Source organism: Tricharina praecox (genome assembly GCF_024521635.1).
Source record: "Tricharina praecox strain CBS 144465 chromosome Unknown BZA05scaffold_4, whole genome shotgun sequence".
In the NCBI taxonomy this organism is placed as follows: domain Eukaryota; kingdom Fungi; phylum Ascomycota; class Pezizomycetes; order Pezizales; family Pyronemataceae; genus Tricharina; species Tricharina praecox.
This window is the reverse complement of record NW_026250406.1, coordinates 631,752-656,654: the sequence shown is the minus strand read 5'-3', so window position 1 is coordinate 656,654 and position 24,903 is coordinate 631,752. Positions and strand designations below refer to the sequence as shown.

General features: G+C 51.3%; 7 protein-coding genes and 5 non-coding genes across 12 annotated transcripts; 7 read left to right on the top strand and 5 right to left on the bottom strand.

Moving 5' to 3' along the window:
- The first annotated feature begins 1,306 nt into the window (after positions 1 to 1,306).
- Positions 1,307 to 1,404, top strand: BZA05DRAFT_t79. Its single transcript has one exon. It is a non-coding gene; the product is annotated as a tRNA-Asn (tRNA).
- A 337-nt stretch (positions 1,405 to 1,741) lies between these two features.
- Positions 1,742 to 2,507, bottom strand: BZA05DRAFT_442074 (uncharacterized protein; the record flags this gene model as incomplete). Its single annotated transcript, XM_051486721.1, has 4 exons — positions 1,742 to 2,051; positions 2,110 to 2,119; positions 2,176 to 2,251; positions 2,316 to 2,507. 4 exons carry the CDS (start codon positions 2,505 to 2,507, stop codon positions 1,742 to 1,744), a joined length of 588 nt encoding a protein of 195 aa, XP_051342511.1.
- An 847-nt stretch (positions 2,508 to 3,354) lies between these two features.
- On the bottom strand, positions 3,355 to 3,451 carry BZA05DRAFT_t61. The gene has a single exon. It is a non-coding gene; the product is annotated as a tRNA-Asn (tRNA).
- Positions 3,452 to 4,215: 764 nt separating this feature from the next.
- Positions 4,216 to 4,302, bottom strand: BZA05DRAFT_t60. The gene has a single exon. It is a non-coding gene; the product is annotated as a tRNA-Asn (tRNA).
- Positions 4,303 to 5,369: 1,067 nt separating this feature from the next.
- On the top strand, positions 5,370 to 6,502 carry BZA05DRAFT_388313 (uncharacterized protein). Its single transcript, XM_051482660.1, has 3 exons — positions 5,370 to 5,640; positions 5,706 to 6,367; positions 6,436 to 6,502. The coding sequence occupies exons 1-3, from the start codon at positions 5,601 to 5,603 to the stop codon at positions 6,484 to 6,486; spliced, it is 753 nt and encodes a 250-aa protein (XP_051342510.1). The 5' UTR covers positions 5,370 to 5,600; the 3' UTR covers positions 6,487 to 6,502.
- Positions 6,503 to 6,513: 11 nt separating this feature from the next.
- BZA05DRAFT_t80 lies at positions 6,514 to 6,609 on the top strand. The gene has a single exon. It is a non-coding gene; the product is annotated as a tRNA-Asn (tRNA).
- A 435-nt stretch (positions 6,610 to 7,044) lies between these two features.
- Positions 7,045 to 9,230, top strand: BZA05DRAFT_471468 (uncharacterized protein; the record flags this gene model as incomplete). Its single annotated transcript, XM_051487961.1, has 2 exons — positions 7,045 to 7,216; positions 8,571 to 9,230. The coding sequence occupies 2 exons, from the start codon at positions 7,045 to 7,047 to the stop codon at positions 8,789 to 8,791; spliced, it is 393 nt and encodes a 130-aa protein (XP_051342509.1). The 3' UTR covers positions 8,792 to 9,230.
- On the top strand, positions 8,134 to 8,238 carry BZA05DRAFT_t81. Its single transcript has one exon. It is a non-coding gene; the product is annotated as a tRNA-Asn (tRNA).
- Positions 9,231 to 14,475: 5,245 nt separating the features above from the next.
- Positions 14,476 to 16,016, bottom strand: BZA05DRAFT_416067 (uncharacterized protein; the record flags this gene model as incomplete). The annotated part of the gene is made up of 6 exons (XM_051485356.1): positions 14,476 to 14,549; positions 14,637 to 14,661; positions 14,765 to 14,862; positions 14,936 to 15,073; positions 15,479 to 15,600; positions 15,751 to 16,016. The coding sequence occupies 6 exons, from the start codon at positions 16,014 to 16,016 to the stop codon at positions 14,476 to 14,478; spliced, it is 723 nt and encodes a 240-aa protein (XP_051342508.1).
- A 555-nt stretch (positions 16,017 to 16,571) lies between these two features.
- BZA05DRAFT_388308 (uncharacterized protein) lies at positions 16,572 to 17,574 on the bottom strand. The gene is made up of 3 exons (XM_051482659.1): positions 17,249 to 17,574; positions 17,025 to 17,197; positions 16,572 to 16,966 (listed from the first exon to the last, which is right to left on the bottom strand). The coding sequence occupies exons 1-3, from the start codon at positions 17,445 to 17,447 to the stop codon at positions 16,589 to 16,591; spliced, it is 750 nt and encodes a 249-aa protein (XP_051342507.1). The 5' UTR covers positions 17,448 to 17,574; the 3' UTR covers positions 16,572 to 16,588.
- Positions 17,575 to 19,965: 2,391 nt separating this feature from the next.
- Positions 19,966 to 20,806, top strand: BZA05DRAFT_199482 (uncharacterized protein). Its single transcript, XM_051479475.1, has one exon. The coding sequence runs from the start codon at positions 20,217 to 20,219 to the stop codon at positions 20,706 to 20,708; it is 492 nt and encodes a 163-aa protein (XP_051342506.1). The 5' UTR covers positions 19,966 to 20,216; the 3' UTR covers positions 20,709 to 20,806.
- A 2,570-nt stretch (positions 20,807 to 23,376) lies between these two features.
- On the top strand, positions 23,377 to 24,094 carry BZA05DRAFT_416066 (uncharacterized protein; the record flags this gene model as incomplete). Its single annotated transcript, XM_051485355.1, has 2 exons — positions 23,377 to 23,439; positions 23,822 to 24,094. 2 exons carry the CDS (start codon positions 23,377 to 23,379, stop codon positions 24,092 to 24,094), a joined length of 336 nt encoding a protein of 111 aa, XP_051342505.1.
- Between the last annotated feature and the right edge of the window lie 809 nt (positions 24,095 to 24,903).

The window sequence follows — 24,903 nt, the reverse complement described above, 5'->3', positions numbered from 1 at the left end:
TATGATATGGTGCCTAGAGCGCTCAGCGCTGTGATAAGGCCCGGTCGCCGCCGCACATTAGGCGTCCGAGTCAGAATACTATTACTTGTCACAGCTAGTGGAGCCGTGAGGAATGAACTGTTGAGGTGGTGCATAGGATATCGCTGCTAAGAAATCATCAATCAGGCAAATCATTTCACGTGACTTGGACGGTCATCCTCCACCGCCGGACGTAGACCGACCCGTGGGCCGTCCGTCCCAGGCTCGAACTGTCCAGCATTTTGGCCGTCCGGACCGGACGATGAAGAACACTGGACGTATAGCAATACGCGAGACAGGTGTTCAAGGCTAACCCGAGACGGATGAACCTTCTTAGGGTTGACCCTGGTAGGGTCGAACCCTACCATACCTTGGAGGAACCCAGCTTTGCATTGAAGAAAGCGCGGCCGTACGATCCGTAAGGAAGTATTAATTTCGTGCATAGAGAGTATGTGTCAGGATGCACGCTTTAATATAGTTATACAATTTGTTTTCACCGTTCATGTATTTTGGGAATCTATCTCCGCAGGAGTGGACTGTTATGGGCGAGTGACTCATAATGGTACACACATTGAACAGACTATTAAGATCCCCTGAGTGATTCAGCGTGAGTGACCACCACAAAGATCAGTAGTGTAGCACCTCATGATGAAAGTGACTGCGTGGAGTCCTCTGGAGGCAACACCGCAACGAGGGTTTAGTTCCGCCTTCGTCGCAAATGACAGGACTGTCGCGTCCGATTACCATCGACCTCCAGGGCCACGGCAATCGGCTGTATGTATGTAGAATCAGTGTTCAAAAGTATTATTTGCCGACCGCTCGAACAACTATAATAGCAGACGTTCCCGCGATACAGCAAGCCCGGTCCTGGAAATTCGGACTATTTAACGTGGATGTCGTTGCTTAAAAATGAAGTAACAGAGCACCACCGAACCTTGAACGACAAACTTTCCATTGATTCCAGCAGTCAGGAGAATAGAACGGGTCAGGAAGAATCAACATGAGCGGAAAGCTAGGAAGCAGATTGAAACTCATCTCGGCTTAAATATTAGGCTCGGTGTCCATCCTCTCCGACACAATAACCTGGCTGGCTTTGCCGTGCGGTGTGTAATATTCACACCAACTATTCGCGGCATACCACCTTGTGTCAACTGTTCGTGCATATTCGGAATGTTTCTGCGGCAATTTCTTCTTGCTCCCATGGTTTCCAATCAGATCTAGACGTTATAATCAAGCTTCTGAGCTAGACGTTTAATGGCTGTCACTCTGCTAGCTCCAACATGCAACATCCTCCGTGGCGCAATTGGCTAGCGCGTTCGACTGTTAACTTCACTCTGGTGAATATTCGACATCGAGAGGTTGGTGGTTCAAGCCCACCCGGAGGAGTTTCTCTTTTGTTTCCGACGCGGAAGTTCATTTTTTGCGCCTAGGGCGGGGGATATCAACGGCGATGGAGGTGGGTGTTTCTGGGCGACTGGTGGTTCTGTTGCTCGACATGAAGAGAAAACACTTAAGACACAAAGACTGGAGATATTCGAAGACTAATGAATCGAACCACGCCGTTATTCTTGAGGGAGCATCGGTGTGGTATCGCATCGCCTCGTCAGTCTGTCACGCCGATAAGATACAACAATCAGGTCGCACCCATTTGAGGGTATTTGAGGGCATTCACACACGTACGAAAACTGTATTTCGGAGCATGAAAACTCCTAGATCGAAGTAACTAAGGATCCAGATCCCATTCGACCACAGACCCCGGTTCAACGTTATGCGGCGCTCGACGACATTCTTCCAACGATGACACCAACTCCCAGGCGGGATCATCCGTGGAAGCGGGTTGGGATTTCTCATACATGATCGAAGAAGATGGTGATAACAATTCCGATTCTGGAGACAGCGTCGAGGAACCAGCGCGAGGCGCGGTAAAGGTAGACGGTCTCCTTGCGGCCTTCATCAGCTTGGCTTGCTCTTGGTTGATGAGCAGACTTATCACACGCATGCAAAAGAGCGGGGTGACCTGGAGGTCTTCGGCACTATGATGTTTGTTTGTTAATAATCTTCTATACTAGCGGCGGAGATTCAAAGCCATACAGCTTGTTCCCTAGACAGCGATTAGCAGACCATTCCGAAGACGCATTGGCAATCTCGAAAACTTACAATCGATAGGCTGTGTGCGGTCCTCTCGCATAACCGTACGCCAGAGATGCCGCTCCTTCTGTTCATTCCAGCACACCTGATCATGCGAGTGTCGGTAAGTATTGTGGTCTGACTGAGGATATGAGTGGGGCTTGTCATACCTGGGGAGGGTTGACGAAGCCACGCCGCGGAAAGGGCAGCCGTACATAAACAATATACTCCAGTTGCGTATCGGAAACTTCGCTTGATACAGCATCTGTCGGTAGCTCGTGGGATCCTGTTGAAACACCAGCAGCGGCCGACGCATCAGTTGTAGTCGCGGCGCCTGGGCGGTGGGTCCGTGGAACGGACATTTCGTGGGCGAATGTGATGCTGTCGCGCGGTTAGCCTGGCGGATGTGCTGTTTTCACTTTTTCGGGGGGTGAGTTTTCTCGGGGTTTCGTTTGTGTTGTCGAACGACCAACACCAACGACCACCGAGGCTGGTTCGAACGATTAGTGCACGATCAAGGGATGGCGAAGTCCCCTGGTAGGTAATTCCTGCTTCAAAACGTCGCAAAGGGCACCACACGGAATAATAACCCCTCATCACACATTTGTAGCCACTACCAAAGTGTGTAACTGGGTAGAAGCAGGAGCACAAACCATTGGCACATATGATCACTCGATCCCTCGTAACACGTGATTTCAGAAGCCACCATTTGTTAAGCAAAATCACGGCGTGCTGAAGTTTAGACAGGCCGCATGCGACAGTAAATTGATTATCTCTCCCTCGTAAGCGGGCAGGAATGCTTTCTTTCGAGAGTTCGTTATACCAGGTACATAGTCTAGCAAGGCTGCGCGCGGGCGGCGGAACAAAATGGATGAGCCCCTCCCCCGGCCCCAAGCCCCACAGTGCAGGATACAGCAGTGATAGGAAACTTAGAACATGTCAAGCGGGACGACTAAAAGCAGGGCGAAGGAACCCATGCAGACTTCGTACACTCTGCAGCGCCGACAGCCTATGTAGAATTAAGAAAAGCAGCTGAATCCTACTTGGTAGCCACACGTAACCGCAATAGGTGGCCTGCTTACATACACGATCGAGGTTTTGAAGTTAGATTCTACACTCGTGACACATCTTGGCTCCTCCATCTAGAATATTCTAACTCGCACCTTCAAAACACAGCCTTCCAGCAGAACAGACATGAGAAAAAAGAAACTCCTCCGGGTGGGCTTGAACCACCAACCTCTCGATCGCCGAAACTACAGAAGTGGGAATAACAGTCGAACGCGCTAGCCAATTGCGCCACGGAGGATGTTTGATGTCTTGGATAATACTGTAATCAATTGACCTCCAAAATTCTCTTGGCACCACTTTACAAACCACACGCAGGGCGCGGCTGTTCGCTGCTGCGTGGTCGTCCACGTGATTACCAGTAACGTGGACTCTTTCTACTACCTGATAGTGGGCCAGGTATCGAAACAATCGCGCGTTTCCGACTCGCTTCGAAGATGTTCCCTCACCCCGGAACTCTGCATGATTGCTATTAACAGTGACCCTACTTCACTACCAGTTGTGGCGGCAGGCTGAGTGAACGCGGCGATATGTTGAAGTTCCCTCGAAAATTATCCATCGGCCGTTAAAGGTCTCTCTTTCCAGAACTCCGGTGTGTGATTTTCACCTGATAATTACAAACTTTCAGCGACCCCGTGTGACATCCGGCGGAAAGCGAGCGGCCATCCACCCCCAACAGCGTACCTAGTTGGGTTAGCATCTTGAAAATTCACCTCGTGGCATCGGGATTCTTGCCTTGGTTTGCTTCCCACTGTCTTTTCTGCAGCTAAACGAGATCCACCCCTCCTCTTCTCCGTTTCAGACTCGTGGCAGTTATTCCCACTGCCATAGATGTATGTTTTTCTCCCTCGAGTATTCAACCTTCTCGTCATTAACCAAACGGATCCGTCCCGTCTCACGTAGCGACCCCCGCGACACATCCACTGCCACGCAGTCCGAATTCTCTGTCACCCCAATATCCCGCCGAAAAAAACATTCCTTCTCAGCCTGAAATGCAAAAGATTGCTCCTCCGGGTGGGCTTGAACCACCAACCTCTCGATTGCCTTTGGGGTTTAACAGTCGAACGCGCTAGCCAATTGCGCCACGGAGGACGCTTGTGAGAGAGGCTTGTGTTGCACACTATTAGGTTTTTGGATGTGGTCGACGATGTATCATACCATCAATGACTACTGAGGGGAGAAATTGGTGCGTACGATATTGACGGTGTAAGCTATGGTGGTCATTGAATTAGTACGGTCATCACAGCTGATGAAGGGGGGAGATTGTACACAAGTAATGTAGTATACAGAGGTTGATTTGCGCGCACTGCGAATTTGTTTGGAGTTGGCAGAAATCGCACCTACTCTCAGGCATCGTCATCCGTAGGCCAGTCGGAAATTGACGGCACTACTCCCGCCCGTTCCGGCCCGAATGAGCGAAGAATCCGGAGCCAGGGAGTCACTGCTTTTGGCATGATGGGCCTGCATTCAGACGCGTGCATGGATTTTCTGCCACGTTCGTCCTAGCTTCTGAGGCGGGGTTGGAGGTCGTATGTATTGCGCATATCAACCCTCACCACCATCTATTACTACCCCACTTCCACCGATACAAACACTCACATCGCCGTAACCACAGAATTACGATTCACACATCCAACCACCCACCTGTCAATCTACGACGGCTCATGCTATCCCTTCCAGCTCGCTTCATCTAGCGATCCCCCTTTCAATCCCTCCCCGCCGTTCTCCAACTGTGGATCCTTCTCTCCCATCACTTCACCCCAATCGCTATCATCGTTGAACTTTAATGACATCACCAATCTTCATCCCACACGCCTTCTGGACATCATCTCTAGCACGGACCGTCAAGTGATAGGTGCCAGCACGGAAATTAGATTACTGACCTGGACGTCTGTAATTTCTCCGAGGATACAGAATCACCGAACGGGAACGGATGCTGACAGATTAGTGAAGAAGATATTAGTATCCCACCACATCAACGTCTGCGTCGAATGGTGTTCAACGATCGCCGCGGCGTTCGAAGTCCTGGGCGGCCTCTGCTTGTGTCCTTTCTAAAAAGATTGTGCAGTGGATCCACAGCCCATCCACTAAGAACCATACCGATAGTGATGTGGGAGTAGATCGCCGGTCGAGAGAGAGAGAGAGATCTTCCTGTTTTATTTCGCATACAGCCTATCTAGACTTTGACGAAGAGATCACCGGTCGCTGGCACCTTACCAACTCGCATTCCACACGGACCGACTGCTACATCGATGGATCTCCTCAGATCGCGATGTCGTCGACAACTGTACCTGTGTTCGCCGTAGAGTACGAGTCGACACGCATTGTCGGAGTTTAATGAGGGTTCCACAAACTGCACTTGTCCATCAAGTAGGCGACATCCCGCTAAGATGGATTGGATCCGACGTAACGCTCTTGAGGAGTATCTGAGTATGTTTCGAAACTTCCTTCAAACCGAAAACTTTCACACGTGGAGCTAATATGATACGGAGTAGTTCTGATATATTGTTACGTGTTGCGGCGATCGTGCCAACTGTGGCGTAAAGGCAGAGATCAGACACCTTCAATATTCTCCCTCCCGCGGGCCGCGGCCACTCGTTCACTCGTTTTCCCGCCAGCCACTCGCGGTTATATGGAAACTACTACACCGGCACGCGCGCTACATCTCAATAAGCTCCGGCCTTGGAAGGAGATCGGGGCCACCATCTGTGTTGGGCTGTGCCAACAGCCTTACCCTTCGTCAATCAACCGCGAGAACTCCACGCTTGACGCATTCATACTCCGACGCTCCCGGGCGGACAGAAGATGTGCTCGAGTTCCCACAAGCACGCTCTACTTCCGAGTCATCAACGCGTTTCAGCGGAGCCGGGGTGTCAGCAAAAGGTCATATTCTCCGTCACCCAGTAGCAGTACGAGTAATATCGTTCGGAACATTCGCCAAGTCACGTCGACATCTCCGCTGCTACGCGCTGGTCCCATTACAAGGACGAGTTCAAATGTCTCTGAGCTATTTCGAAGCCGCTTTCGGTTGATTGTTGGACATCACGCTTTCCTGTACTGCGAAGAAGCGCTTCAGTGCGGACGAACTCCGGCAGGTTGGCGGCGCTGGACGTGTGGCGAAGTCACTGTGCCATTGTGGCTTATCATCATGATCATGGTTAGCCTCACTCGATGAACTCTCCTAGTTAAGAAGCCCAATCTGACTTCAAAATCTTATTCAACCAGCCGCGGTACAGCCTCCTTCTTCGCAGAACCGTCTTACAATACGGCATATGAGCCAATTTCGAGCTGGAACATCGAACATCCTTCGTGGCGCAATTGGCTAGCGCGTTCGACTGTTAATTCCACTACTGGGGTTCGGCGATCGAGAGGTTGGTGGTTCAAGCCCACCCGAAGGAGTTTACTTTTGCTCGTGGAGCATTTCGTTTTGCTGGGGGCAGTGTTCCAACTTGCCGGCGCTGGGAGATGCAAATTTGGTGTTGGCCATCGCAAATACCCAGCAAATGTGTGGGTGAGTTGGAGGGCGTATCGCATAATACCCGAGAATTTTGTCCTAATAGATTCTAGATCAGGCAAATTTTTCGAACGGCTGCGCTTTATCTCCTGAGTCCTCATAGGCGGTCGGTGGTTTGTGGAGGTCAATGTTCTCCTTTTCGATCTTGTTGCGACGGCCGGATTGGAAGCATTTACTGCCCGGTCCGGTGAGACAGAGTACAAAGGTATTCCGAGGCTACAGCAATTCCGTCAGTTTCGTAGAACGCTTTTTTGGTCACCAATAAAACGGGACGTGGCGGTGGAGAAACAATACCTGCGATTATAAGCAGCTTTGCAACTATGGGAATGGCCACTTCGATGGGAGCATCGGGGCCTCCAAGTGAGAATCTGAGGGAGATCATCTTCACCTACAATTGGGACACGACCGTGGAAGGAATTCCCATGCCATACGTTCTCAGCTTGTGGAAAATTCAGAGAAGGTCTCCTCTTGCGAGATTCCACCGGCCGATCGGTAAGCAAACAACTCTTATTTTGAGCAGACGCTGATTGGCTACGGTGCCGAGGGTTGGAATAAACACAAGCCGGACTACTGGAGAAAACCACTATTCGGATGAAACGAGACAAGATTTACATGGAGAGATCGATGCACGAAGAGCAGAGGCCTATCTTCGTGTGTGGGTTCCTTGCCCGCAGGATCTCACAATACGGAGGGAAGCGGACGGTTTCTGTGCGGGCATCCTGAGGGATAGCCCCAGGCCACGAGGAAGATCATTCGGAAGCACGAATTTTGTTACAGAAGGGGCTGGTGCGCTCTGAGCACAGTGTACTAGAGAAGCAGGGTAGGTGAGTCTCTTCCTGAGAGTCTATCATTGAATGCTCTTAATGCAGACGAAGAAGCTGCGTGCTAGGGTTTGGAGCTTGGAAGGACTTTGCAATCGAGCTTCGTGAGGATTTCCAAACGCTTCTGCAGGGACTTCGCGGTTTCGGCGTCTCCTCCATCCAAAGGACCGACAGGACATGCTCATCTCCGTCACACACGGCGCGGTTATTCTTCGATGAATGGCAACGCCGGTGCAATGCAACGGAAGTGGCGGGTGTCGGGAAGTCCATTCGATAAGGCCAAAGGCCTAGTCACCGAATGCTGTTTGTGGGCTGTAGGTCCCCGTCGCGGGCTGCATTTCGAGATGGCGAAACAACATCAACAATGACGCCCCCTCCAGGAAATGCCGTCGCACCTCTCGAGAATAGTTACTTCGGGTGTGGAGACAATTATAGCGACGATCACTCCTCGATGCTGCCGTCTTCAGCGATAAAACGATAACAATTCTCCCGTCGCGGGGATGTGGGACCACACGATAAGTGGTGAATCAGAAGTGGCTTATCTAAGATTTCTCTGTAGTGGGCTTTGCCGACAACAGACATGAAACATCCTTCGTGGCGCAATTGGCTAGCGCGTTCGACTGTTACCTTAGTTACCGCATCTGTGGTTGTTCGGTCATCGAGAGGTTGGTGGTTCAAGCCCACCCGAAGGAGTTATCTTTTTTGTCTCCATCCATTAGAATATGGGTGACGCGACGGAGAAACGGTGGGGGTCAGGGTTGTTTCTTATTCTGTAGGATGACAGGGATGAGGTTGCGTGGATGGAAGGATGTGCGAAGAAATGCGAAAGTGAAGGTTCTGCCGTTGGTGGTACAGTTACGAGCCTTCTACATATATTGGGTGACAGCGAGCTCGAAACGCTACGAAGTCCTGATGATGCAGTCATCTGCGATACAATTAAAAGAAAGAAAAAAACAAATCCATCGGCAACCTCCTCATGGTGCTCGCCTTCCTCCCCGTGGCCGTTATCGACTCGCTCCCCCTAGTCACGTTGGCGCTCCTCACCGTCGTCGTCGCCAATTTGGCGGTCGAGGTATCGTTCTACCTCAACATCTTCGGCCTCCTGGCCCTACCCGTGGCCAATTTGGCGGACGAGAACGACTCCCTTACTGCCGGCAATGCGACGGCCCCTGTTGAGGAGATGGAATTTCCCATGACCCACAATGGTGGCGAAGGGAGATGGGAGAGATGCAGGGGATGGAGGTGATGGAAGAATAGGAAGAACAGGAGGAAGCATCCTCCTTCGAACGTCGAAGACACCACCGATGGGGTTGCAATGAAATGAATGGAGGAGGGGAATCGCAGCCTAGAACTTGGAGGAGGAAGCCTCCACCTTCGAAGAAACCTCCGAGGATGATTCTAGAGACTCACCTGGAGGAGGAAGCCTCGGGCGATGATCAGGAGATGAGAAGACGAGAAGACGAGAAGACGAGAAGGACTTGATGATGATTGAATGAATGGGAAGACGAGATAATGGGAAGATGAGAAGATGTATGATGAATGATGAATGATGAATGATGAATGAATGGGAAGAGGAGCAAGCAGATGAGGACGATGGAGGGGAGGAAGGGGAACAGGATGGTGAGCACGAGGAGGAGGAGGAAGTTCACTTACTGTATGAGGCTATGCATATTGGATTGAGTGGCTTGACCTAATTATGATAATGATTTAATTGCTCACATTGGTTTCTCTGCACAATCATCTCTGTTCATATTTTTCAGATCATCTGAGAAGTACAACATCGATGTCGACTGTTCGAGATCTAGAGTTCCCAGAGAGGCCGACACATAGCTCGAGAGTCAGAACGCCCCCATTAAAAAGCCAGAAGATCTCATCAAAGACATCCCACATCCCACAGCCTAGAGAAGGATAAATAAAGGTGATAAATACTGTGTCAGATGTACCTGATAAATCGTGAAATCGAGGCTTCGCGCACTGCAAAGTACTTTTCCATACTTCCCCCGAGGGTGGGCTGTCGCGAGCCACACAGAGTTACTTGCCAGATGTCGGTGTTTTTGAGTTGAGCCTGATTCTAAAGGGATAGAGAGATCTTCAGTTTATTTGGCATGCAGCCCATCTAGACTATGGCGAAAGTTCAACCGCGACCGAACTTCTGCTCTGCCCAATTTCCAGCCGAGTGATCCTGTGTGCCCGTGTCCACTCCTCACCGGTAATCGTTCACGCCCACCGCCAAGTGGTAAATGTTGCTCTTTCTACCATATATAACCCCACTGCCCATCCGCGCTCTCGTCGGCATCGCCACGGTGCTGCACTGCAACATTCTGCGAGTATGTAGACGATTTAGCGCGGAAATCTCATCAGTTGGAAGTTTGACCGATCATGGTGAACAGTTTTCGGTGTCCCGAGGGAAAGGTCAGGTTGGAAAGCCGGTGTTGAGGCTAATCGCGCTGAAATGGGGCGTATGTGATCATCGGGGAACGAGGAGATGACGTGTGATTCGGAGCCCGGCTTTCGATGATTTTGTACGAAGCTATCACGAGAGTACTTGTTGAAACACTGGTCGCTTTGGAGAGGCCAGCAAAGAGCCGTGTCGGCGAAGGTTGGGAACCATACAAACAGGAGGAAGGAGAGATGGTCCACAGCGGAGCTGTTGGCTGATGAGCGGTCACCGGTGCAAATATGTCGAGAAAATCTGGATTGGACAATGTAGATCACTAGCTGGCTGCGAAGATACTATTTGTTGCGTCGTCAAGAGCTCGGGAGAATACAAAATTATTGATGATGCAGTTATCTGCGATAAAATTGAAAAACAAATAAACAGCACCCGCAACATCCTCCTGCCATCCTTGTCCCCACTGTCCTGCTCTCCTTCCTCCCCTCCATCATACTCATCTGCTTGCTCGTCTTCTCATCCATCCATCATTCAGCATTCATCATCTCAAAATCCCAACATCTCGCCTTCACATTCATTCATCATTCATCTCATCTTCTCGTCTTCTCGTCTTCCCATTCATTCAATCATCATCACGTCCTTCTCATCTTCCTCCTCCAAGTTCTAGGCTGCGATTCCCCTCCTCCATTCATTTCATTGCAACCCCATCGGTGGTGTCTTCGACGTTCGAAGGAGGATGCTTCCTCCTCTTCTTCTTAGTCTCCCATCACCCCCATCGCCTCCATCGCCTCCATCTTCCTTCGCCACCATTGTGAGTCATTGGTAATTCCATCTCTCGAACTGGGGCCGCCGCATTATCGGCAGTGCGGACGTCGGCTCGACCGCCCAATTGAAATTTGAGACCTTCCAGAGCCAGAAACCGCTGCATCATCGCTGGTTGGGGCGGCGTCCTAGACCGCCAAACGACGGCGAGTAGTGGAAGAGTGATTTCGTGTCGTTCGTCAGATGATTGGTGATGGATAGTTAGGGCCCGGAGCCGCCGCATTGTAGACGGTGGTAGGGCGTAGTCGTGTCGCGGGCGGAGCTGGGAAAACAATGACCGGGGTGCAGGCGTGGATGACGGTGGCGGCCATACGTTCTGGGAGCGGGGTTGCACAGAGGTGGAGGATAGTGTTGGAAAGAGATAAGCAGGTTGTCATGAGGATGATGGAGTGGGGATATTGTCGTCAGTCGAGACGATGGAGGCGTGGTGATGGTAAGAGATACGGGAGTTGCACATCTCGCGGATCAGTGGGGGATCGATATGCGATTGATCGGGGGTGGTATTGGTTTGGTGGAAATGGCTGGGGAGAGGAAATTCGGGGTTGTGTGGGGGAGTGGGGATGTGTGTGAATGTAGAGAGGTGGAGGAAGGTTATGGTAAGAGATAAGGGAGTTTTCGTGAGGATGGAGGGGTGTTGATGGTAGAGTAGGAAGAAGGGCGAAGGAGAGCGAGGATGAAGATGGTGGGTTGGGGAAAAGGGGAGGAAGATATAGAAAGGGGGGGAGGAGAGGCTTCGTTTGACATAACCTACGCGGTGCTTGGAATCTGGATTTCAATCGGCGTTCAGTCGTTAGTGATGATTGTCGCTGCCGTCGAGGCATGCAATGCTACTTGGCACTCATCGATCGACGAGTGAAACGCTGCCCGAGAGCGACTGCACAACGGGGCATGCCCTCACAGCTACTATGTAGTACGTACCTGAATTGGATCATTTAGCGAGATGATGATCAATGCTGGTGGTGCAACAGAACTACTAAGCTATCACGAGAGCACTTGTTCATGTCAGAATATGGGACGTCCGGAGGTCGTGATGTCCCTAGTGTACTCTGGTGAGGTACCCGAGCACGGGTAACTGGTGACGGGTCCCGGGTGACGGAACACCGACATCCTGAAGGGATCGATGCAGAGATTTCCTAGTCTATGAAGCTTGTATATAGAGAGAGCTCGCTGCTCGCGATGTTGCTGCTGTATCGAATACCATTGTCATGTTTATCTACCTCATATATTCAACAGTTCAAACACTGGTCATTGTACATTGGAGAGGCCAGCAGAGATGATCCATATGGACGAAGGTTGGGGAGCATACAAACAGGAGGAAGGAGATATGATCCACAGTGGAGATGTTGGCTGATGAGCGGCCACCGATGCAAATATTTCGGGAAAGTCTGGGCTGGACTGGACAATGTAGATCACTGGCTAGCTGCGAAACCACTATCTGTTGCGTGGCCAAGAGCTCGGAACAATACAAAATCATTGAGGATGCAGTTATCTGCGATAAAATTGACAGAACAAAACAGCGACCCGCAACAGCCTCATTCTCTTCCCCATCACCCTGCTCGTCTTCCCAATCATTCATCATTCATCATTCATCATCTCAACATCTCATCATCTCGTCTTCACATTCCTTCATCATACATCTTCTCATCAAATTATCTTCTCGTCTTCCTATTCATTCAACAATCGTCAAATCATCTCCTCGTCTTCCTAAACCATCTTCTCCTCTTCTCCTCTTCTCCTCTTCTCGTCTTCTCCTCTTCTCCTCTTCTCCTCTTTGCCACCATTGTGACTCTCTTGTGCTTCAATATCCTACCCGGGAACCGCCGCATAGTGGACCATGCGGCGATTATCCTCGACCGCCAAACAGACGGCAAGTAGGCCCAGGAGACCGAAGATGTTCAGATAGAACGAAACCTCGACCGCCAAATTGCTGACGAGCAGCGTGAGGAGGCTAACATGAATAGGAGTGCTAGTCGGTAATGACTTCCAGGGTCGGACCCGTGGAGCACGGTGTAGTCGTCTTGGAGATCACGCGGACAGAAGTAGGCCGGAGGGCTGTGTGTGGGTAGTAGTCGTAGTGGCGGCCATAATTTATGTGAGAGTGGGTTGTGGGAAATGTGTGTAATCAGGACAGTCGAGAGGGACGGGATCGGGGCTGTAGAGATGTGATTGATAGTGATGGTAAGATAGAATGATGTATGCGGGATCTTGATCCAGAGGGGGTTGTCGTGAGGTATGATGAGGGACGATGAGGGGAAGATGGATGAATTTCAGAAGCAAAGGAGGAGGGGTGGGTTGAGTAGGAGCAAAGTAAGGGTGGATTGGGTAGAAGCAAAGGAGGGGTGGGCCGGGTAGAGGGTGGATGGGTTGTGGTAGTTGTATAGACGCAGCTATTCAAAAGCAGATGTTTCCCGGCCATTCTACCCGTAGAGGGGTGATGAAGGATCGTGATGTTAAGAGATAAGGAAGTTTTCATGAGGTGGGCGGGTGGGGGGTGGGGGGGGGTGATGGAGGATGGTTGAGTGGTAAGAGGGTATCGTAAGATTGATGGTGGGGTACATACGAAGAGGGGAAGGGAGGGAGAGCAAGTTGAAAGTAGAGTAGGAAGAAGGGAGAAGGAGAGGTGGTTTAGGAAGAATGAGGAGGAAGATATACAAAGGCGAGAGAGGGGGGGGGGGGGGGGGGGAATCGGAGCCCGCTTGGGAGACTCCACACCGGTACGTAAGGCGCGTTTCGGGTGAATACCAAGATGATGTAGCGTGGTGTAGTGGTGACACATTTGCTGGCAGCAGCAGAAGACGAGGATTCAACTGCCACTGCTATCTCTTGTTCAGAAGTTGGGGCCAACTCCTCACCCCCTCGTCACCTGTCTCTTCCTTAGGAGATGCTATAAAAGACGGTATCGGGAGCAACAGCGTGAGTGACCTTGGCTCCTCAACCTCAGCCGCTCAGCGCTCTCCGCCCCTTCTCACATCCTTACCGCCTGCCTTTTCCTCATTCCCTAGGTTCCGACTCCGATACCTCACATGCCACGCCTCCTCGACGACCTCCGGGATCCGTCTGCCCAATACCCACATGGGTGATGGCGAGGAAGCCCAAGAATAACTGGCTGCATCGTTCGTCTGCGAAGAGACCGATGATCGTAAAGCGATCCTCGGCGCAACCTACCCACGAGCGCAGGCCTGCCGCCTGTGCCGGACCCATATCACTCCTGCTCTGAATACCCCACTTCCATAGTATATTGCTGCGCTACCCCAGTCTGCTCCTGTCCCGCAGCGTAGCCTACATCAGTGCCGCCAGATCTCCGTCCCAAACCCGCTTCCGCCACCCCTTCGCACTCCGTGACACTTCACTCTTACCCAAACCATGCTCCCAAAGATTGGAGGCTAGCAATGAACTCTGAGGGCTGCTAGCAACCTCTGATATCAACAGGGTCCGCCCTAATCTACGACGACCCGGTTAGGTGGTTCCGGCAGCCAAGTGATACACTGAGAGTACTCAGGAAGGGGCAGCATTCGTGAGCCGTGATACCATTGACCGCCCTCTATTTCTTCTCCTTCACTCACGTTTGATTCACCAACCTCCATTCCTTCTCTTTCCCACACTTTACATTCGTCGCCTTTTATTTCTTCTCTTTTATACGTCTTCCATTCACCGCCTTTTCTACCAACATCATTACTTTTCACTCACATTCATACACTCATTTTCTCTCCAACCATTTAGAACGCCCGTAACTTCTCCCAGCCCCTCTCCTCCCAATTGCCCAGTTCCGCACCTGCCTTTTCAACCACCTCTGCATACATCCACCTACGGCTCATCTCATTGCACATTTCCTCCGTATATCCTCCTCCCCCAATCCAAACTTCCACTACCTTCATACCCTTTTTTATCAGCGCCTCTAGAAACTGCAGTGCCAACGGCACCATCCTCATGTCCCTCTACTGTATAGCCTGTGGTTTGGCTACATTGCTAGGATCATAAATCCCGACCACACCACCCTTCACATACCACATATGTATGCCACTCCTGCACCTCATTCGCACGTCGGAGCTTGTTGGATCCGCAGTCGTATGCGTGTTGTTGGAGAAGAAGAACCTGGGACCTCTCTTGGACTTGTAGTTCGTCACTGCCGTGGAAAGCGTATCCAAAAGCTTGGTGTCCGCAACACAGTCCTCCTACTGCCCGATTCGTCCGTGAAGAATGAATCGTTGGCGGTGGGAGCGATGTTTTCGAGCAATGCCATCTTGTGCTCCTTGGCGAACGAGACTTGATTGTGGTTGACGTTACCGACATCGTCCGTAGCCAGCTGGTCCAAAGCTGTCAGAAATTGGGTGATGATCGCATGTTTGGTTTGGGAAGTGAAAATGGTGGTGAGAATGGAGGCTATGGCTGCCCGTTCGGCGCGAGAGAGGAGAAGTTGTGAGTATGGAGAAGAAAAGACGAGAGGAGAAGAGGCGGAGGAGGACACATTGCATAGTGTCTGTGGTGTGTGGGTTCGTGACAGCTTGTTTCAGACTTCTCGTTTCCCCAGCCCATGGGCTTTTCGGGCTGTTGCCTGCACTGGTCTCGTCACATACATTCGATCTCGATGGTGATCTCTGGCTCCCTCCGGCGGAGGGTGGCGATGTGCTTTCGTGCCTGGGTTTCGTATTTCTTTCCGGGGCCGGAGGCACAATGGGTCACTATTCTAATGGCCGCCTGCGCGTCCGTGAAGATGGTAACTCTGCCAAGGCCCCAGGGTGTGTTGCCTATGGACGTCCGCTTGCAGAGCTTGGGCAATGGCCGTGCACTCCACGTCGTAGGCCCCCTGGTGAATACCCATGAGAACCTTATTCTTGTCAGCTCTCGGTTGCAGGGTGGGGGAGCACATCCACGGTTAGTTGTCCTACCATGACGGAAGCTGCGAGTGCTAAACCAACGTGCTGAAAGATATTCTCGTTAACCGCCGCTCAGGAGTGTGGGGTCAGGGTCATGGGGGCAGACGGATGACTTACTGTCCGCGAACGAGCTGGCCGTTCGCCTTCGCCAGTGCAACGATTTCATCGCCGCGGGTGAAGGTGAAGGTACCGCGGGTCCCCTCGGTAGCATCCCACTTCTGCGAGTTTCCCGGTGTGAGCTGACCGAATTCGGAATTGTCGCTGAGGATTGCCGACGCAGGTCGCTTTGGTGTCTGTCCGAGATCCGTCGGTGTACCGTGTACATCGACTGCCTTGGGGGTTGCGGGCCTTCTTTGTGGCTTTAGCTGCGAGATTCTGACCATGGAGACCATCCAGTGAAGTGCTTGGGTGGATCTCCAGCTCGGCTTGCACTGTAACTTTCATCATCTTCAATCAATCTTCTCGCCAGATATTTCGTCATGTACCGACCTTCTCCACCGCCGAAGAGACGCTTATGCGCCAGAGTGGAGTTGAGGAGCCAGAGAGGCCACCATGAGTTTGATGACGTGAGGACGGAGGCTAACACGCCTCCAGGCTGCAGGCGGGATATAAACGAAAGCACACACGGTGAAAAGAGATTATGCGAGGGTTGATTGTCTATTTTGATGCTGGTAAGAGAAATAAAAAGAAAAACAACAAGAAACAGAAATAAAAACAATCGGCTAACAAAACAACCGGCCGGTCCCTCTCAAGCCGCGCCGGCCCACCTAATGCAGTAATTATAATTCTGCCTAGTGGCATATAAGGACACATACGACCCCGCTAAAAGCAATGAAAGCATTATCATAATCAGATCAAGCCACTCTATCCAATATGCATAGCCACATTCAATAAGTTACCGTGCTGCCAATCTCTGCTATCTCCACCCCCCCCCCCCCCCCCACCCGACTGCCACCTAATGTAAGTCTACACCGAGCCTAGCTACTGGCTGGAGTGGGCTGGCGTAGCAGTGCTGTTGAGCCCACAGTGGGACAACGGGGTGATGCGTGATGGCAACCGCAGTGGGACAGTGGAGTGATGTGCCGTGATGGCAGGTTACAACTTCAAAAAAGCAGGAAGTTGAAAAGGAAAAGGAAAGGAAATGGATGAGGACAATTATGAAGGGGATTTGAATGAGATCAGAGAGAAAGGAGTGAGAAGAGGAAGAGATGAGAAGATGAGAAGATGAGAGCTTTATTCCGGGTTGTCGGGTGGGAGTTTCGATCCTATTGGATTCTTGGTTGCAAAGTTGATACCGCGGAGAGCTGAATCGGTTCTGGAGCGCGTCGTTGAACTTGAGAATGATGTTAGCCCTATCGTTACGAACTGAAGGGGACGAGAATGTGACTTACGAAGTGGCCGAAGAGCTCGCCAAGAATCATTGCAACAATGGGTGCAAAGTAGATCAACCCAAGGCCGACCGTATCAAACCCATACCCTCCTTTTGAAACTGGGGGTACTAGGTAGGAAATCAAAGTTCCATTGCGTCCGACAGTCCACATGTACGTCATACCGTGGTAAATGACTGTAGAAGACGTCAGTTTTCTTCAAAATCAAATAGTTGACGAGCACTCACATAGCAAGAGAAATTGTGGCTGTCGGGAGACCAGCCAGATGTCAAGAACCGTCTGAGAAAACTTTCTCCAGCCTCCCGCCTCATACCCCATCCTCCCCGAGAGGGTAAATAGCTTGTTTTCGAAGTAGGCTCCAGGGTGAAGGGGATTATTGAACCGATTGACACGGTCATAGCTCGTTTCTTCGAGGAGTAAAATCATCAGAAGAAGCCCAAAGGCAACCGCAATGGCGTGATGGCTGTGATGGCAAGTTGCAATTGCAAAAACAGCAGGAAGTTGAAAAGGTGGGTAAATGGATCGGGGGTGGAAAAGGAAAGGAAATGGATGAGGACAATGATAAAGGGGATTTGAATGGGATGAGAGGGAAAGGTGCGAGAAGAGGAAGAGATAAGGTGATTCGAAGATAGGAGCTTTGTTCCGGGTTGTCGGATGGGAGCTTCGATCCTAGTGGATTGTTGATTGCAAAGTTGATGTTGCCAAGGGTAGAGTTGGTGGTGATCGTAGTTTTTGTGTTTAGAGTGGGGGTGGGGGGGCGAGGGTTGGAAGTAGGTGAGGTGGAGTGAAAGTAAGTGAGATGAGTGAAAGTGAGTAAGGGGGAGTGGAAGTTAGTGAGGTGGAGTGGAAGTGGATGGGATGGAGTCGACGGGAAGAACCAGATGCGTCAGCGCCATGTCCAATCAATAGAAAAAATACAAACAGCTCCCCTCTAGGTGGCAGTCACATTAGGTAGGTAGCAGGCAAGTTACGTCATTGGCGGACCATCCCAGGTGGCTCCAGTAACGCTGCTGATGGTATCAAACACCTTGCGAGTCACTTACGACTATGGAGCGAGACAGCCCCTCATCCGAAGCCCATGTTTATGGAGTGACTGTCGGGATGAACGCGCAAACTGCGATGAGACTTGCAGAGCTGATCGCGAGCTCGACTGCATCCTTTCAACGATCGAAGTGTTTTTTGGTGTTTGACCGTGGGGTTGTCTTCTGTAGCGCAGTGAAGAAGAGCACCCAGCATACAGCACTGAGATCGGTTGAGTACGGACTGTGCGGTCGTCATCGGATGCTGCTTCGAGCTACAGGAACATTCCTGGCAGTGACCGATCGCCTGGCTTTACCCTGATCCCGCACAAAAGTACAGTGAAGCCCCACATCCCAATGATATAAGGAGCGCCAATTGGAATTCCTGCTTGCCGTTGGCGGATCGATCGGACCTCAAAACCAACCAGCCGACTGCCATGTTGCTCGACCAGCATGTCCGGACCCAGATGCTGGGTGAGGACATGGTTCTGGGCCCTGGCGTGTACGTCATCTGTTCCTCCCAGATGTTCAGGAAATGAAGTTTTAGGAGGACGTCATAGGACTAGGATGTTGTGCGCGGTGGACTGGTCGAGTGCCATGGGTGCTCCTTGGAACTTTGGGTTTGGCGCGAAGGATAGAGAAAAGGGGCGGAGCATGAGCGACAGGCTGCAGCATATCCTCCGCACTCTGTGAATGAAAGTAGTTCGTCCCAAAGGAAGCAGCTGCATTTACCATTTTCCGGAGCGATCGATCGTGTGGTTTGATCATTGATAGGTTGAAGCCTAAACCCCGTAGGTGGGAGAAAAAGGCGTTTAAATACTGTAGGTGTCGCTGCCAGACACTGGCCCCATATCTGACGACAGTATTCTGCGCTCCGCTTGAACTTGGAGGAAGGAAGGGCCTGTGAAACTTATAGTTCACGTGACTGTGTGATCGAGTGATATAGTGAGATATTGTAACAGGGATGACTGTTCTCATGCTCGCATAGTCCTACTGTATTAGTACTAAGTATCGATGACTTCGTGGAGGAATTGCGAATAACGAATGGCTTAATCGTGCTGATACAATAGCCGCCATTCGAGTACCGAATAGCGAACGGCTTAATCATTCCGGCACGGTAGCAGGTATTCGAGTGCTGAATACTTCAGGACAATAACAAATGCCTGCAAGATCTTTCCGGCGCAAAACCTAATTCATGGGAGAGAGAGAGAGAGATCTTCAATTTATTTCGTATACAGCCTATCTTGACGATGGCGAAAATATGATATGTACTCCGCATCTATCTGGCGAGTCCGAGTGCAAGCTGCAACATCAGTCGTTGCAAGTTGCTCTTCGAGGGAGAGGGAGTCGTACTGGGGACCTAGGGCAGGGGGGTTCGGTGTAGTAGACATTGTTCATCGCAGGAGTATGGACTCTGCTGGGTGATGAGAAGGATGCTCGGGCATGAGCGTCCGTAGGACGGAGAGGGAGAGCAAGATCTTCAATTGTTTTCGCATGCAGCCTATCTACAATCTACACTATGGGGACCCGTGTCACTTCTTTCCTGCCAACTCTAGGCTCTAGCCGGTCGGGAGTTGGCACCTCGCTGCCAGCCAGTCGAGTGTGTTTCTCGGGCAGCACTTCAGACGTCATCACTCAATGAGCGAGTAGCATTCCATGCCTTGACGGCAGTGACAATCATCACTAACCACTCAAAGTTTGTTCTCCCCCTTTCGTCTGTCCACCTGCCGTTCCCTCCCAGCCCACCATCAACATATTTTCCCTCCTTCCCCCTTCTTCCTAATGTGGGACCTAGCGGAAACGACGCCTTGGCGCGTCCGTTTCGGCCCGGAGGTGCAGACTCGGGCGGGACCGATTGTAAAGAGGTAGTGAACAGACTGGGACTCGCTGAGACCAGCTCTGCCTGCCGGTGTGACCGAGGGCGAAGAGGTTTGTTGTGATTCGATTTGAAGGCGGCCATGGCAGATGCACGAGCGGCGAAATTTCGCCGACCTGGCTACACCAGATTCGATCGGCCAAATTTTCGGAGAGCCCTTGTTTATAAAAGGCAGACCTCTCTCTTCTGTCGGCCAGTTGTTTGTTTCCTCATCATCTTTCTAATCACCGTTCTCAATGATCTCATTGATTTCATTACTTTCCTGTTTTCATCGTTGTTTGGTTCACTACCCTACCATCAATGCCCCTCCAATCTCACGATACCTCCCTTATATCTTACCATTACCATCCTCCACGTTTCTGCACACCTAATCCTGCACCGTTCTACTACCCTCCCCTACGAATCTCTCTAACTCTCTACAACTCCCACACCCGATCCTGCACCGTTCTACTACCCTTCTCTACACCTCTCTATCTTTTCTCTTGCCATCACGACCCCTTCATTACCTTTCTCCATCACCCTTCCACCTCACGACAACTCCCTATGGATCAAGATCCGGCGTACATCCTTGTCTGTTACCATCACTATCAAACACATCTCGACAACCCCGATCCCGTCCCTCTCGACTGTCCTGATTCCACATATTTCCTACAACCCACGCTCCCAGAAAGTATGGCCACCACTGTCGCTCTGGCCCACAAACGGCCCTCCGGTCATCCTTCGGCCAGCTCCAACCGCAAGACGACTACGCCCTACTCCACGAATCCGGCCCTGGAGGCCGTTACCGACTAGCTCCCCCATTGAAGTTGGCCATCCTCGCCCTACTCGTCGGCAATTTGGCGGTCGAGGTTTCGTTCTATCTGAACGTTCTCAGTCTCCTAGGCCTACTTGCCGTCTGTTTTGCGGTCGAGGATGAGAGCCGCATGGTCGACTATGCGGCGGCTCGCGTGTAGGATATTGAATTACAACAGAGATGACATTTGCAGAAGCATTGGAAAATTTAAGGGTGGCGAAGACGAGACGAAGGTGGTGGAAAATGAGGAAGAAGAGAAAGACGCATAATACATCCGGGACATCTAAGACTCACTTGGTCGAGGAAGCCTCGGCCGACAAAGACGAAGACGACTATGACGACGATGACCAGACGAGAAGACGAGAAGACGAGAAGAGGAAGGAAGGGAAAGATGAGGAGAGGAGAAGTCGAAGTTGAAGATGACGAGACAACAAGACCAAGCGGCAGCGCAAGATGAGGAGACGAGAAGATGATTTGATGATTGTTGAATGAATAGGAAGAAGACGAGGAGATGATTTAATGATTCAATCTATGATGAATGAATGGGAAGATGAGCAGGGAGATGAGATAGAGGGAGGGGAGGAAGGGGAGAAGAATTGCGAGGACGGGGAGGAGGCTGTTGCGGGTGCTGTTTTGTTCTTTCAATTTTATCGCAGACAACTGCATCATCAATGATTTTGTATTCTCCTGAGCTCATCACGACGCAACAGATAGTAGGCTCGTAGCCTGTCAGTGATCTACTTAGTACAGCCCAGCTCATGTGGTGCCGTTGCTGCCCTGCCTCCCAAACAAATTCAATAGGAAATCGAACCAGTATAGTATTGTCCGCACCAAGAACAAACAATCACATCGTCAGCCACGCGTCCGCACCTCCCTACATATGCTGCATACACAGTATACTGCTGGGCACTCATGTTCTGCCGCTGGCCGATGCTTTGCTTCCCTCCTCATCCTCCTCCTCCTCCTCCTCCTCTACGTCTGGTGGCGCTGTCCTCCCTACCTCCGTCGTTCCTGGGAACTCCAGGGTCACCTAGCCGCACCGCTGATCGGCGAACAGCTCTTCTAGTGACCTTCTCTCCTACTTTCTTTTTGTCTGCTCCCCAACGGGGTGCTGTGGGTTTCAGGCAGCGCTTCACGGGGGACGGGTGATCGCTCGATGTGCGACTGACAACTCAAGCCTCGATGGCAGCGACACGCCTCAGCAACGAGTCACAACGCTACGGCAATTCAATCCCACGCACCATGTAGGGTTCCGCCACTCCCCCTTTCCCTCTCTCCCCCTTCCTCTCTCCCCCTTCCTCTCTCGCCCTTGCTCTCTCTCCCTCCCCCTTCTTCATCATCCACCATCAACTTCGCCTTTCCACATCTCCCTTCTTACAGCATTCATCCTCTACCATCTACCTTGTCTCTCTCCCTCCCGAACGTGACCGCCCCTCGCTTTATACATACCCCCATCCATTCACAACCACCACTTCCACCAAAAACCCCAACAACTTCCTCTCACTACCTCCCCTCCTCCTAACCCCAACCACGACAACCTTTTGCGGCTCAACAGGTCGCAACTAAAAACTATTTAAACCGACCACCACAAATCACACACTATTCCAACCTATGGCCGCCGTCATTATCCCCGGCTCCACACCAGCCATCCCCTTCTGGGGATCCACGTCTGCCACCCCCTTCCCCGCTCGGCCTCAAAGCCTAGAGCCGCCTCCTCCACAATCATCACTCCAACAAGCGATACTGTTACCGACGACCTCCACCTCAACCGACCCCACGTTGCCCGATCCTAAGAAACGTAAAAGTCGCAGCGAGGCACCTGCTGTCCCAACGCACAGAACGAGATTGTCCACGAGCACGACCAGCGTCACCTCCTCCCTCACCACCTCATCCGTTCGTTCATCGCCGATTTACCTGTCGCTGGGGACATGGAGTTCTTGTCTCAGCAGGCCCCGGCGGTGCCTCTTCTTCCGCCGGACAACACAGAGTCACCCTCTTAGCCGCTTACGAAGAAGACATCACCGAGATGGAGAACGAGGGAGAAGAGGAGGGAGAAGAGGAGGAAGAACCCTGCTCGGAGAAAGACCGGGAGGAGGAAGGGAGGAGAAGGAAGGCGCGTGCTAACGCTAAGAAGCAACGATTGATGGTGCGGAGAAGACGAAACCGATGAGGATGAGAAAGGCGAAGAGGTTGAGAGCTGAGAGATGAGAGCTGAAGGAGTTGTTATTTTTCTTGTGTACTGGCAAAGGAGATGATACCATCAGGGAACGGATCGGTGGAGGATGAGGATGAGGAAGATATTTAGAGCTGAAGGAGTTGTTATTTTTCTTGCTTTTAATTTTATCGCAGATATCTGCATCTTCAATGACTTTGTAACCCTTCGAATTCATCGTGACTCAATGGTGATTATGGTACATGGCTCGCAGCCAGCTAACTAGTTTTCGAACAGTCCTGCCCAGCCCAGTAGTATTTACCAACCCATTGCCGGAAATGTAGGAACTCCATTCATCAAGACCGTCCAGAGGTCTGTATTGCACGGAGTACTCCGTCCACCAGTACGTTAGTGCTGGATTGATCGCTCTTGACCGTAGCCGACAGCCAACAATTTTACAGGTACCTGCAGCGGAAATACCATGAATCGCATCACAAAAAGCTCCGTGCGGCAAAATGACGGAAGGGACGGACTACTTTATCCTGGCCTACAAAAGGAATGAACGGGAAGGGACTAGAGTAATCGTGCCCATTCCGTCCGCACGATTTACAACACAGGTGCTGTAGACAGCCGTTCTGGAGCAGGACTTCACGATACGTCACTCTTTACCCAAGTGACATCAAATGTCACGGCTGCAGTGACAAGCCTATGTATTAGGCCACGGCGGGGACAGGGAAAGCCATATCGGGCTGCCTGATGATAGTTGAATTGGACAGTGGCGGGGAAACGGGGGCCGAACGGTTAGATATTGCCATGATCTAGATAGGTCGAACGCAATCAATGAATGAAAAAAAACAAAAGTGATAAGCCTATGCAACGACGCTACAACGATTCAATTTTAACAACCGCGTGGGGTTTCTACCTGTAACGTTTCTTCTTCTGTGTGGTGACGAGCGTCAGGATCTACTGTTTTACGACGCAGAAGCTCGCGTCCTACTCGCCGCCATTTTGGTGGTCGACGAGGAACACTCCTCCGAAGAATACTTCTCCGAGGAAGACGAGAAGGAAAAGGAAATCAACGACCAGATCAAATGGAGGTCAACAACAAGATCAAGAACGAAATCAAGAATGAAATCAAAAATCAACGACCAGAACGACGACGGGAACGATCCGTCAGAAGAAGAAGACTGCTCCGAATCTTCCTCGGAGGAAGAAGAAGACAACGAAGAGTAAGATGCCTCGTAGGACAACAAAGACAAGGCAGAACATGAGCAGGAGGAACCGGGGGAAGGGGGGGTTGGACTCGTGGAGTAGGGCGTAGTCATGTCGTAGGCGGAGCTAGGAAAAGGATGACCGGTGTGCAGGCAGGGACGATAGTAGCGGCCAAACTTTCTGGGATCGGGGGTTGCAGAGAGGTGGAGGATAGTGTTGGTAAGAGATAAGGGAGTTGTCATGATGAAATTGAAGTGGAGACATTGTCGTGAGTCGTGACGATGCAGGCGTGACGATGGTAAGAGATAAGTGGTTGTACATCTCGCGGATCAGTGGGGGATTGATATGCGATTGATCGGGGGTGGTATTGGTTTGGTGAAAATGAGTGGGGAGAAGAAATTTGGGGTTGTGTGGGGGAGTGGGGATGTGTGTGAATGTAGAGAGGTGGAGGAAGGTTATGGTAAGAGATAAGGGAGTTGTCGTGAGGATGGAGGGGTGTTGATGGTAGGGTAGGAAGAAGGGAGAAGGAGAGTGATGATGTTGATGGTGGGTTGGGAAGAAGGGGAGAAAGATATAGAAAGGGGGGGGAGGGACGTCATATGCGATGCTACTCACTCCTCTATCGATGACGTGTGAAACGCTGCTTGAGAGCCACAGCACAGCGGGGCACGCCCTCACAGCTACCTAGGTACGTACTTGAACTAGATCATGCAGCGAGATGATGATCACTGCTGGTGGTGCCACAGACTTAACCAAGATAAAAGCTCGTATCTCGGTGGAGAACCGGTATGCTTCTTCGGCCTCCCCTCACAGTGCCGCCTCACGTTCGA

What these genes read in the sequence shown, in the direction of transcription:
- BZA05DRAFT_388313 (XM_051482660.1), top strand. Translation starts at nt 5,601, where the DNA reads ATGGATTGGATCCGACGTAACGCTCTTGAGGAGTATCTGA. An exon ending in CGCTCTTGAGGAGTATCTGA is followed by an intron (nt 5,641 to 5,705) that starts GTATGTTTCGAA and finishes GATACGGAGTAG; the next exon opens with TTCTGATATATTGTTACGTG. An exon ending in GGCTTATCATCATGATCATG is followed by an intron (nt 6,368 to 6,435) that starts GTTAGCCTCACT and finishes TTATTCAACCAG; the next exon opens with CCGCGGTACAGCCTCCTTCT.
- BZA05DRAFT_388308 (XM_051482659.1), bottom strand. Translation starts at nt 17,447, where the DNA reads ATGATTTTACTCCTCGAAGAAACGAGCTATGACCGTGTCAATCGGTTC. An exon ending in GCCACAATTTCTCTTGCTAT is followed by an intron (nt 17,198 to 17,248) that starts GTGAGTGCTCGT and finishes CGTCTTCTACAG; the next exon opens with TCATTTACCACGGTATGACG. An exon ending in GCGAGCTCTTCGGCCACTTC is followed by an intron (nt 16,967 to 17,024) that starts GTAAGTCACATT and finishes ATCATTCTCAAG; the next exon opens with TTCAACGACGCGCTCCAGAA.
- BZA05DRAFT_199482 (XM_051479475.1), top strand. Translation starts at nt 20,217, where the DNA reads ATGCCCCTCCAATCTCACGATACCTCCCTTATATCTTACCATTACCAT.